This window comes from Calliphora vicina, chromosome 5 (assembly GCF_958450345.1).
Source record: "Calliphora vicina chromosome 5, idCalVici1.1, whole genome shotgun sequence".
Lineage (NCBI taxonomy): Eukaryota > Metazoa > Arthropoda > Insecta > Diptera > Calliphoridae > Calliphora > Calliphora vicina.
Window position 1 is genome coordinate 36,100,506 of NC_088784.1, and position 13,845 is coordinate 36,114,350.

Sequence of the window (13,845 nt, forward strand, 5' to 3'; positions counted from 1 at the left end):
ATTTCACCATAATACCTTCCATCTTCTCTAAGAATGTCCAGTATACTATCGAGGCATACATAATAATTGGTCGTGATACAGTCGTGTATAGCCTGTGTGTCATCTTAGGGCTAATGGCCCATTTCGAACCTATATCAGTTCTGCAGAAAACACATCTATCTATATATATAAAAATGAAATGGTCCATGGCTGGAGCGATTTGGTTGATTTTTTTTATTCGATTCGAAATTTTCAGGAGATGGTTTGTAAAGAAAAAAAAATCAAAAATTGTGGAAATTTTTTTCATTTTTGATTTGAGTCAACTGTAATAAAAAGGCTCCCTAAGGTATGCAGTACAAATTTACATATTTTATTTGCAAATAAATAAGAACATGCAGGTGTATGTGGGTTGGAGAAACTTGAAGAACTAACATTAGTAAATGCTACCGGGCGAAGCCGCACAGTGCTTTGTTTTCATATAGGCAATGGACAAAAATAGAAGGAGTTATTGCAGACAAATAAAAATTTGTGGAACATTACCCTTTGGTAAGGTTAAGAAAAAATATAATTTTTGAAAAAATCCGTGAAAGGACACGGGTACCTCCCATATATCCTGAACATATAATTTTGAATAAAATTCACAGTTATACTCCTAACATTTTAAAATTTGGTTATAGTCATTTTAATAAAGTTATTGTTGTTTGTGAAAATTTTTATTACAATCGCAGCAAGGATTCGGGTGGCTGCCATACATCCTTTTCCTTAAAAAACTTATAAACCTGTATAAAATTATTAATTTTCAGAAACTATTGTTCTCTTATAATATTAGATGCAAAGTTATGAAAATTTTATCGGAAGGATACTCATAATTCCAAGACATCAAGATTTCAATATCCTGTATAACATATAATTTTTTTTTTAAAAATTCGTAAAAATCGTTTCTTATTTTGGAACCAATTTGGTTATAATCATTTTAATAAAGTTATTGTTGTTTGTGAAAATATTTATGACAATCGCAGCAAGGATTCGGGTGGCTGCCATACATCCTTTTCCTTAAAAAACCTATGAACCTGAATAAAATTATTCATTTTCAGAAATTATTGTTCTCTTATAATAGCAGATTAATTTAGTTATTAACATTTCAATTCTAGCAAGGATTTACATAACTGCCATATATCCTTTTTTAAAAAAAATATTGAAATATTTTATATATTTTCTAAATTCGGAAGGACGGATGGACGGACATTTTCAAATATTGATAGCCTTATGGTTCAGCTGTTATTAGAAACTGGATGTTGGACTATACTTTAAGTGTTCCTAATATCAGCAGAAGCTCATATTAATATCTAAATCTAAGGATATGTAGGTTATATTAAATTATTGAGTTACTTACATTTACGGTAAAAATGTATTATTTATGGGTGCCATCAAAACAATTTTTTTTTAAAGTTCTAGTCAAAACGGACAAATAATGATTTCACATTATAATAAATAAGAGATAGGCATTAGATAAAATTAAAGAAAAATCAAAATTTATTAACACGTTTTTTTTCAAAATTAAATCAAACTTTAGAATTTTTTTTGATTTCAGCAAAAAAACATACAACATCAAGCAAGAACCAAATAAAGACCTACTAATACACTTTATGCCATTAAACTACTTTTGTTAAATAACGCAATATTTCTTAGTTATTTAAAAGAAAAAACGGTATTATTTTATAAAAAAACCAAAAATCTGGAGCTATTTCCCTAAACCATCAAATTGAAAATTTACGAAATGGTAATTTATACATTTAAACAAAAACAAAATTTTAATAGTTTTCATACGAAAGGACAACTAATGATTACATTTTCTTATAGACAATGCTTATGGCTATTCTATAGTAAAACATAATCAAAATAGATTAACACGTATTTTACTAATATTCCAAAAAGTTTTAGAATTTCAGGTTTACAATAAAAAAATTTTAATTATTAAAAATTGCGCAGATTAAACTGTTAAACATTTTTTGACAAAAACGGTAATTTTCCAAAATTCCACATTCATATTCTTTCATTTGCAGCCAATGGCGAGTTTATATCTTTTAAAACGAACTTTTAACAATGATTTTAGTTAACCTTAAAAAAAATATATTTTTCTCCATAAAATTTATATTGAAAATGTACTAACTTTAGCGACCTCTAGTGACGACAAAAAAAGATATTTATAAAAAAGTCTTTTTTACACGAATGAGTTATTTAGTTGTCTATTGAAAAATATAAATTTCATTAACATCAAAGACATGATCTTGTTTTTGATTTTTGTCCATTGAACAAAGCACTGTGAGCCGGGCGCTCTACTTTTTCTTGTGTATAAGTATAAGGACTACAAGACACCTTGGGACCTTTAAAAGCGAAATCTTCAACAAACACTACCATGACATATTTTCCCTTCTTCTATAAACAGATGTTACGAACAAAATTAATTATTGTGAATGAAAATTTCATGGGAATATCACGATAGCAAGTTTGCCTTCGAGAGAAATGGATATTTAATGGGACCAACATTTCACATAGGGGTAAATATTTACCGCATCATGGAAACGTGCAAAACTGTCAGGAAATTGTTGACCTCATATAATGAAAAAACTCTTGAATAAGAACCGTAAGAACATTTTGTTATGGAATAGGTAATCTATATTCGGCTGTGCCGAATCTTATATACTCTTCACCAAATTATACTTAAAAATATTTTTTTTAAATATTATCATTTTAACAAAATTATTTTTTTTAATGTTTTTAAATTTAAAAAAAAAAATTTTCCAAATTTTTTTTTTTATTTTTTTTTTAAAAGTTTTTTCCAATTTTTTTTTAATTTTTTTTAAATTTTTTTAATTTTAAGAGTTTTTTTTTGGAAAAAGAATTTATGACAAAAAATGTTTGATGAAAAAAAATCGGATTAAAAAATATTTTTCCATATTGCCTATATTAATGACTTAGTAATCCAGATATAGATCAAAAACAGGTCAAAAATCGAGGTTGCCCCGGTTTTTCCTTATATCTCAGCCATTTGTGGGCCCATTTTGTCAATTTTAAATAGCAACCGAGACGGAAGAATTCCCGAATCATGTATGTAAGTTATTTGGGGGCTACGGAAAGTTGATTTCAACATACAGACGGACATGGCTATATCGACTTCGCTATCTATAACGACAAACTTATATGTACTCATGGCGAAGGGTAAATAATAAAAATATTGAACTCCTTCTCTTGTGGGATTTTGAATAAAAATCGAAAAAAGTCAAAATTGCTGTAATATTCAACTTTAAAGTCACCCATTTTCGAATTTGAGGTGAAGACGTACACAAATTGCGAAATTTGACGTTTCAAAAATTTAAAAACTAATTGACCATTTAATTATTAGTTTGTGAACAAAGCTTCGAATTAACTACTCGTAATTCAATTTAATAAAATCTTAATTCAAAATTAAAAATGACTGTAAATCATTCTATAAAAACATTGTAGAAAAACAAATATTTTAACTTCACTTAAAGGATTTTATTTGAATAGAATTATTTTATTGTTGAATTAGTTCATAATGGAATTAATTCATAATAAATCTCATTAAATCCATGAATGGTTAAAGTCATAAAGAATTATACACTCCGATTTGTCAGAGTTAGGTTTTTGACAACAGACTTTGATTTCTGACAATTACGTCTCGTCTCTATGTTACCCTAGTTTAAAGTTATCTAATCCAAATTGAATGAAAATATTTTTCTTCATTGAATTTGATTTGTTTTAAATCATTTACATTTTGTAAATGAAAATTTTGAATTGAACAAAATAGTATAAAGTCTATTTGTAATAGATTGAATCGAAGAAAAAATTTAATTCAATACATTTATTTAGCTATTTTGTAAAGGTTTTGAATTAAAAAAAAAATTTAATGATTCTATAAAGAATTCTAAATAATGATTACAATAAGTTCGAATTAAAGGGAATGGTTGCGAGAAAAATTTAATTCAATTTCGAGTTAGGAAATAATTCGTTCGAACCTTTGCATATAATATGTTCGTTAACATAACGCAATGAAATTTGTAACATTGGTACAATTTTTGATAAAAAAAATTAAAGGTGGAAACAAATATACGATTTCAGAAAATCAATATAAATAATAATTATTTGGAATTCATCGTAGTATCTAAAATGGTTGCCCCTTTTGGAATCCCAGCATTTAGATCACTTAGCCATAAATAAAATTTCCGTCACAAATTCGGAAAGTCCTTTCCTATTACTTAATTTTAGGTGTTTTATATTTGAAACATTATAAGTTATTTAAAAAACTTGTTTTCTATGAAACAAAGAGTAATAAATAGCATTCGACCAAACAAATATTGATTTTAGAAATTTTTTTATTTATTGTTTAACAGGAAAAAATTTAATTAAATCGGTCATAAATTGTGAGAAATATTTTTAAAAAAATTTTAAATTTAAGTTTTCAAATGCGTATAACTCTAATTATAGAGATAAATAGCCTGTTTGTATAGGCCTAATTGAGGACTATATTAAAATCGATGTATATTTTGGATGAACCACAATCATTGACGAGCCGCAGAACAAAAGGTACTTTTTGAATTTTTTTACAAATTGATTTTATGATATTTTTATAATATTTGGGTTGAAATCTTCTAGAAAAAATTAATTTCATAAAATTTTTAAATTTTCAAAGATTGTTCTGCGGCTCCTCCAATGTGCAAATGTTTAAAAATTGTGCATGTCTGAGGTGACATATTTTGAGATCTGACAGCGCTGTTCCTGAGGGGTCGGTGAGGTCCACCGTCAAATTGTAATCTTGAATACTCTTTTGATACGCCTATATGAAATTTATGTCAATCGGATCAGCTCAGAAATTTGCAGAATTGCTTACAAAACATTTTTATTCTACCCCAGTGTAGCGTCGATTTTTTCAAGAGTCTATTTTCAATTCATTATATTTAAGATTTTCCCAAGACTCATGAAAATTATTTTTAATATATTTAATATTTACGTATGCATTTCTTATAAGTTCTAGGAAAATTCTTATGTTTGCAAATAATTTCAGGTAATTTGAAACTATACAAAATTTGGAAATTAAAATGTAGCAATAATTTCATTCATTAAATTTAACAGTAATTTTGAAATTACGTGCTTAAATACAAATTGAATATTAATTTCTAAAATAAATATAAGCTTTTTAAAATTAAAACAAACAAAAATAAGAATGGTACTAGTTTAAAGAAACTGATTGGGAAATTATTAGAAATATATCAATGAAAAAAAACCCTTTTACCTATTTTAATTTAAACATTTTATTTGGAAACAAAAAAACATAAATATTTTTATCACACACATCTGGCAATTATTCAAATTCAACGCCAGAGATTATAAAAATACTTTGGTATTTCTATTAAAAAAATACACACTAAAAATTCTTTTGGACAAACTTATTTAAGATATTTATATACAAAAAAAAACAGAAAATTGTGCAAATTTGTTGAAATAAGAAAAAAAGAAATACTTTGGTTTTATTTATATTTGAATAAAATTACAAAATTTTATATTTTTTCTAAATTTTTAAATTCACTTGAAATTCAACTGCATTTATTTGGCGCTTTAGATCTTAAAATAGTACACTGAAATACACTGTTACACTTCTTATACACTTATTCAAAATTATTTTCCATTTTTATGCTTTTCTTTTTCTTCAAAAATTTCAAATCAAATTATATTTCGAAATGCGTATTTATTTAAATTTTGTGTATATAGTTTTGTTGGAAATTAAACTTTTTTTTTAAATTCTGTATTACAAACGTTGCTAATTAATACTTTTTTTTATTATTTCATTTCATTTGATGTGTTTTTCTTTTGTTTTTTGTTATTTCTGTAAAAATATTCCTTTTTCGTTGAAATTGCAAAACGCGTGCGAAATTATTTTTCGAAAAATAACAACAACAAATTAGACATAAACTGCGAAGATGATGACGTTTATAGATATACAAAGGAAGAACCGTTTAGAATTTAAGAAAATCTTCACTCGATGTGAAATAAAAATGTTCGGTTCCACAAGAAAAATGTTGTGAAAGCCACACGTTTAGCGGGCATACTGACTGAAATCATTTGTGGCCAATAAAATGGCTAAAATATGTATAGAAAGGCAACAACAGCAACAAGAACAAATTGTTTTCAAACAAAACTTTTAAATACAGATGGTTTTGTAGAGGGAAAACCATCAAGGAAAATGGGAAAACAGAAAAGTACAGAGCACAACAAAACAAACGATAAAAGTAAATAATAAACACACTAAATAAACAATAATAAATAAAGCAGAATAGGTTCTAAATAAAGAATATATACTAAAAAGCTTTTATAGAAAGCTATAAAAACTTATTAAAGCTTTGGCAGTAAAAAAGCTTTAAGGTACAATTTTCAATTCAATATAACTATAGTTTTCCGTTATGTTTAAGCTTAAAAAGCTTTATAAGAAAACCACGGAAGCTTTTTTCTTTTGCTCTTTATTAGCTTTTTGCTGATGTTTTAATAATTCTTTTATTATTTATACATATGCCATGAAAATAAAATAATAAATAAATTACAGCAGCTTAATTTTTATGAGTATTTTCACATGCTTGTAAAATTTTATTAATTTTACAAATTTTCTTAATTGAAAAATTCGCATAACTGACAGACACACTGGCTGACTTGGCTGCACATTCATTCTTAATAACATATTTCTCTGTTTATTTTAAAGAATATTGACATTCAGAAGAATTTTTTTTTGTTAAATCTTTTCGGAATTTTACAGTAAGCAGCCCGTAAATTTTGCATAAATATTTCGGATTTAATAAACAGAAGAAAAAAGAGTGAAATTGTTTATTACTCACTGACTAATGGGGGATTATTAAATATGAATTGTTTATGATTTTATTGAAAATTAAAAATCTTAAATATATTGCAATATTTGCTATACTGCTATATTTTTTGTTGGTAAATAATTACTGTATCAAAGTTCGAAAGAATTAATTCTTAATTCAAAGTCAGACCAAATTTTATCTTTTAACTTTTATATTAAAGAATACATTAAGAATTAATTCATAGGCTTAATTCCTTAACACTTCAAACGTATTGAATTCATTGCTTTGAAAATTTATTATTTAAAAAATTAATTCCTTATCGAATCCTTTAAGTTTTCATTAATTCAAATCCATTAGAGAATAACTTAATTACAATTTAAATTATTCTTTAATTCAATCAGTTACATTAGGCTTTAGAAAAAATGTCCAATACATTTAGTAAATGATTAAAACAAATAGAGTACAGAAAAAATATTTTCAATTAATTTGGATTAGATTTAAATTAAGAAAAATTTTACCATTCAAAGGTGGAAAGAATTTCATATTGAGTTTATTCAAATATGAATGAATTATATTCAATAAAAGGCTTTGAATCAAAAAAGTTCGAAAGAATTAATTCTTAATTCAATTTTCAAAATGAAATTAAATTTTATTTCTTAACTATTCCATTAAAGAATTCATTACAAATTAATTCATAGCTTTAATTCCTTAAAACTTTAAACGTATTGAATTCATTCCTTTGAGAATTCATTCTTTAGATAATTAATTCCTTACATTCAAGTTTTCTTTAATTAAAATCAATTACAAAATAGCTTTAAAAATGTATTGAATAATTAAATTTTTCTTTAATTCAAATTCTATTTTGTAAATGATTAAAAGCAAATTGTTAAAGTAAAAATATTTTAATTCAATTTGGATTTGATTTGAATTAATAAAAATTTAACCATTCAAGGCTTGAATGAATTTATTATGAATTAATTCCACTATGAATTAATTCAATAATGACTGAATTCTATTCCATTAAAAAGCTTGAATGAATCTAATGAATTTGTTTTGTTGGGAATGGTTTTATGGAATGAATTGCTGATATTTTGAATTCTGAATTAAGATTATAGTGAATGGAGTAAATTAAAATTTAATTAATTGTATAATATACTGAGTCCATCCGTGTGTTGATTGAGATAGGTTTTCAGAATGCCCCTAATAACATGCAGACACCCATGTAACACAAAAATTCACTTTAGGAAGCTCCCAGAGAATGAAACTAAAAATGTGTCAGAAATAATTTCTGAATATGTCAAAATCTCAAAAACCGAGTTCTGTACATAGACAATTTTTCTAAATATTATATTTTGTTCTGCGGCTCCTCATATATTAAATGAAAGGTTTAGAAAGGCCTTTCCAACAAAGCATAAGACAACTTAGACAATTGCTTACAATAGCAAATTTGATTTTAAAAATTTTATTAAAAATTAATTCTTTCGAACCTTTGATGTCAATCAGCTTTATTTTTGGAACAAAGGACTCTAGAAATAACAGACTCTTAAATGACCAATGACTCAAAATTTCGATATAAAGAATTAAACTGAAAACCTTGACAGAAGTTTTGAAATTGGCAGAACATAAAAAATTGAATAGTACTTCTTTTATTTTTGATTAATTGTCTACTTTTTTTTGCACATTTGGAAAATTTAAATGATATATTCTCTATTAAAACAATTGACATAATCAAAACACCAATAAATTATAGTTTACCGTCGAGTAAAAATTTATTTTATTTAAGTTCAAGACTCATTATGACGCCGTTTCAAAAGCCGTTTAAAATTTAAATTTTCTTCTTAAAAGAAAAGGTTATGTAGAAAATATTGATGAAACTATTAAACTAACGAACAATTAATTTAAGAAAACTACTACTTTCTTCTCTCACTTGAATCTAATCTATGTAAACATAATGTTAGAGAATCTTTTGGAGGAGTTTCTTAATACTATAAATGATAACAACAGAAATCAAGCAGTAGTCATTCAATAGACAAGGGCTACAACTTTGTGTAAATCAAAATTCCGAACTGTTTGCAAGATATGAGCCTGAGAAAATTATCACTTTTTTGTAAAAGCCCCAAAGATTTGGGACCCATAACATAAAAAAATGCATGACTTTGGGCAAAACTGGGAGATACGAGTCTCCGCATGTGGTTATATTTCCATGACTCAAAAAATTACACGCAGTGTAAGTAAGCCGGGCATATTTATTGGGCGGTTTCCAATTACAAAATTAGTAATTCGACCTTTAATGACGAATATTATAGTATCCAAGATAATTCCGAAATCATGCTATTCCTTCACAAATTTTTAAATATTTAAACAGAAATTTTTTCCATTGATATTTCTCTCTCCTTCCGTTCTATGCGTTTATTCTATGGATAAGTGTCTGGGGAATATGGAATACAGTTTTAAGGTTCCATTTCAAAGAAAATTTTAATTAAAAAAAATTTAATTTTTATAAAGAATTTCTGAAAAAAAAAATCTAAAAAATTAAGCCTTCTACAGCAAAATCCAAATGATATTGCAATAAACCTGATCAGAGGTTTGAAAGTATTAATTCTTAGTCAAATATCTCTTAACTATTCCATTAAAATCTTCATAACGAATTAATATTCATTGAATTAATTCCTTATTGAATCATTAAAGTTTTCTTTACCCTAGGTCTCCACGTAGCAAATATTTATTGCCGTAATTGTCAAATTTTATTGCGTCCACAAAATTTGTGATGCAAATAAACCGCAAATTGTGCTATGTAGCAATCCATTGTGCAATGATTGCGCTACTAATTGCTCGTGCAATTATTGCTAAGCAATAAGCTGTCAGTTTAGTTGTCATTAATGTCAAATTTCTTTTTTCTATGAGTCGTTGTGGTTAATGCATTCCCATTAAATTTATTTAAGTAACAAAAAGTAAATAGTCTCCCAAAATGCAAACTTTTTTAAATTTTACAGGAGACAAAAAAAAACATAATAAAATTTAAAGTGTTGTGATTGCAAATATGATTTTCTTTCTTCAATAAAGTCGTTATTTTTCAAAATAGAAAGCTAAAAATTTGTGAACGTATGCCCTGCGCTGTACCAATATCCATTACAATTTTTTGGTTGTTACGCCCTTTTGCATTTCAGGTGGCGAAATAAAGCAAAGAAATTAGTGGAAAAAATAGATATTTTAAGTTTTCTCCACCTAAAGAAATCAGCAATCGCTGTGCTGTTGTTCTGACAACGTTTTTGCTTGTGCTTAGCAATAAAAATTGCTACGTGGAGACTTCGGTTTAATTCAAATTCATGACTGTTTCAATTCAAATCTATTACAAATTGGATTTAATCAAATTAATTAATTAATCAATTCATTTTGTAAATTATTAAAAGCAAAACAAACAAATTGAATTAAAAAAATATTTTCGTTCAATTTGGATTAGATTTGAATTAGAAAAAATTGAACAATTCAAAGGTTGAAAAATATTTTTTATAATTTCAACACCGAGTGAATTCTTTACAAATAAAAACCTTTGAATAAAGCTAACGAATTAGTTTGTTTATGGAATGAAGTGCTGATATATTTTAATTCTGAATTAAGATAAGAGTGAATTACGATTAAACTGAATTAATTTGAAACTCTGAACCTGATAGGAATATCTGTTATATGTTGAAGGAGATTTTATTTGAAAGAGGAAGTCACAGACACATTTTTCAAAGAAGTCTTAGCAATGTTGAACTATGTTTAAGAATTAAGAAGTTGTATGAAATCGGTCTTCATTATCTTTTGTCAGTTATCTGAAGCAATGCATAAATAAATATAATAATAATACGTAAGGTTTTCGCATAAATTCTGAGTCCTAAAACTAATAGTAGGTATCTGTTATTGTAAACATTTCTTAAATGCTTTCATTATAAAATTATAAGTCGTAAAAAAGTATAAACTTACGTTGGTCTCGATGTCAAATTTGGATCGGATGTTTTACGTTGACTACGATTGCGTTTGTGAGATAAACGTTCCTTATACGATTCCGAGCGATTAACTGAGACGGGAGCACTTTTATTTTGTTGATGTTGTTGATGTAAACTAATTAATGGAAAACAAAAAAATAAATCTAAAATTAACAAACCAATCAATCATATTTAATTTCAAAACATACCGTTCTCTACGTAAATTACCCTCATTTGCGTCCTGCGCATTTATGTCATTAAGGGCACCCAAGACACCCGATCCACCGGGTGAGACAGCACCAACAGTTTGTTGTGCCTGGGCTGATAAGGCTCCAATGGTTGAATTTGTGGCATCACTGCCGGAGGTTGTTGCTGCGTTCGCACCTTGTGCCCCACCGCCCGCGGCACCCATACTGGTATCGGCGCCATGAAATGAACTTTGTAAATCACTGGCATTTAAATGCGCAGAGGTATTGCCATTGGAGCGTATTGATAAATTAGCTGAATCCGTCCTGCGGTCTGAGGGATGCCTTTGTATGGAAGTGGAATTTAAACGTTCTAGAGAAGGGAGAGATAAATGAGAATTAACAATTAATAAAAATGTTGAAACAAAATTTAAAAAATTTATAATAACAACCTATGAAAATTGCATTTAAGGTTTGGCAAATAAATTATGGGAATTTAAATCTTAAACTTGCCCAGAGTTTTTGAACTGAACTCAATCAAAATGGTTACAAAAGTGAATAATTCTTTCATGTTTGCTTTCTCGAACATTTGGCTTACCAACATTTAACTGCTTGTAGTACTCAGGTCCCTCATTACATTCAACTCCTGCCACTGCCGAAGCGGCTAAAGTCTTGCGCTTTTTGGCATTTTTACTGGCCGCCTTACGGTTTTTATAATTATTTGTGGTTTCATTTATCTTGGCCGCTACTCTCGATGTAAGAGAAGGGGAAGATGATTTACGCTTAGGTTCAACAATCGTTGTGTGTTGATGTTGCTGCCTCTCTTGCGAACAGTCAATCTCATCTTCGTCACGTTCGTCACAAGAATAAAAAGCCTCATCTTCAAAATTACCACTACTTTTGCTGCTATTCGAGCTGTTGCGTTTAACTTTCGCCGCCGACGAAGAGTTTGAAGTAGTGGTTGTAGTGCTGGCACAGGACTTTGAAGAGTGTTTTCTTTCTTTGACAGGGGGTTTAAGAGAGTCAACATTTAGTGAGTTATTGTTTAAGAGACGATCACAGAAGGAGTTATTTAAAGTTTGTTTCTTAACCAACACCACATTACGTTCACCCTTGACATCATTCTCCTTGGGAGCATCGGCCACCACACCGTCCTGTGAATATTTCAAGGCTATGGGCATGGGTTTGCAAGTGGCCGCCACTTGCATGACAGCCGAGGCGGCTTCCGAGATCGATTTGCGTCTTATGAGATTGAAATCATCGGTGTTTAGGAATTTCTTATTGCTCATGACAAATCTGACCAAAGCCTGCAAGTTGAGATTCGAATGGGCACGATTTTGTTTCTTTGAGTCTTTGTTGTCGTTTTTCAATTTCTTTTGTTGCTGCTGGTGTTTGCTTTTCTCCTCGGCTGCCGCCATTATGGCACTGGCTGTGGGTATTTTGCGGCTACTGCGTGAGCGTTTAATACTTTCACGTTTATCCAAGTCGCCTACAACTTTGGTCTTTGAAGAACTTTTCTCTATGCGATTGTTGCGAAATTTACGATCGTTTAAGAAAATTTTCTCTTTACCCAAACGGGGTAAATTGTCGGGGGTGGTTGAAATGCCAGAGTCTTGTTTATCACGCTCATCCTCGCTGCTGTCTGTGTTAGGGTTATCACTATCGCTGTCATCTTCCTCTTCATCGTCGTCATCATCATCCTCGTCCTCCTCATCGTCATCATCATCATCCTCAGCTAAGGCTGATATTTGTATGCCTGAGCTGTTGTCTGGAAATATGCTGGGCAATTGAGTTTTATCTACTATTGCCTCTGCACTATCCTGCGAGGCCGATTTTGTATTGTAAAAGTTTTTGTAGAATTTCTTTTTCTGTGAGTCATTGTTCTTCAAAGACTTTAGCGAGGTCTTTTTATTGTTATTACACTTGGTCAGAGAATCACTGTGAGGTATTATATTGAAAAGCTCTTCTTTCTCTTTCGGTTTCTTGTTTAGTTTATCTTTATCTTTTTGCTTGGGTTTTTCTTTCTTTTTCTCTTTTGTTTTCAGTTTTGATGGCTTTGAGTTTAAGGTAACATTTAGCGGTTTATCTGTTGGCAAAATAATTTCCTTCTCCTCCATTTCATCGGCTTCTTCCAGAGAAGTGGATGGCTGGTGTTTTAACATGAAATGGGGAGATTTGGATCTTTTACTAGTTTCATCCAAAGACGAGGATTTTCTGCGAAAACTTCCTCTGCGAAACTTGTTAAATTTTGAGCAGGTTTCATTGTTGTTGTTATTGTTGTTCTCTTGATTGAGCGTAAGGTTGATGGTATTTGAGACAGGATTTTGATTGGGTAAATCATCGCCCTCCTCGGTGGTGGTTGAACCACCGCTGCCCGTTAAACGAAACCACATTCGGGATAAATCACTCATGTTTGTTGTTTATTACAACTTTAAGTACATAGTTTTTTTATTAGGCTCTAGGTTTAAGAGAGTCCAACAATTTGTTTCTCTTAATGTTTATTGTTCTCAATTCTATTTTTTATTTAGAATAAAATTGTAAATCTGTTTTGTTTTTAAAGTTCGTTGTAAAAATTTCGTGCATTTCGTTTTAAATTCGTTAAGTTTTGAAAAAATTCGTTAAAATTCTTTAACATTTCTATTAATTTCTTTAATAATTTATTAATTTTCTAAGAAACACTAGTGTGTGAAAAAATAATGTGATTGTTGATGTTTTCTGTTTGAAATTTTAAAAAATACTAATATTTAAAAGCTTTTTGGTAAATTTTCTTTTAGATTTGTTTTTATTATTTTTTTTTTTTTTTTTTTAAAAAGCTGCATTCTGTGTGTTTTTCTTGGTGGC

General features: G+C 28.6%; 1 protein-coding gene across 2 annotated transcripts in view; it reads right to left on the reverse strand.

Annotated features, from left to right (window-relative positions):
- RhoGEF2 (Rho guanine nucleotide exchange factor 2) overlaps window positions 1–13,845 on the reverse strand; it is a 362,382-nt gene that overhangs the window by 88,547 nt on the left and 259,990 nt on the right. For both annotated transcript variants that reach the window (XM_065510657.1, XM_065510656.1), the window contains 2 exons: window positions 11,029–11,377; window positions 10,818–10,955 (listed from right to left, as the gene is read on the reverse strand). In XM_065510657.1, coding sequence (XP_065366729.1) covers window positions 10,818–10,955; window positions 11,029–11,377 — 487 coding nt within the window. The remainder of the gene's footprint in view (window positions 1–10,817; window positions 10,956–11,028; window positions 11,378–13,845) is intronic.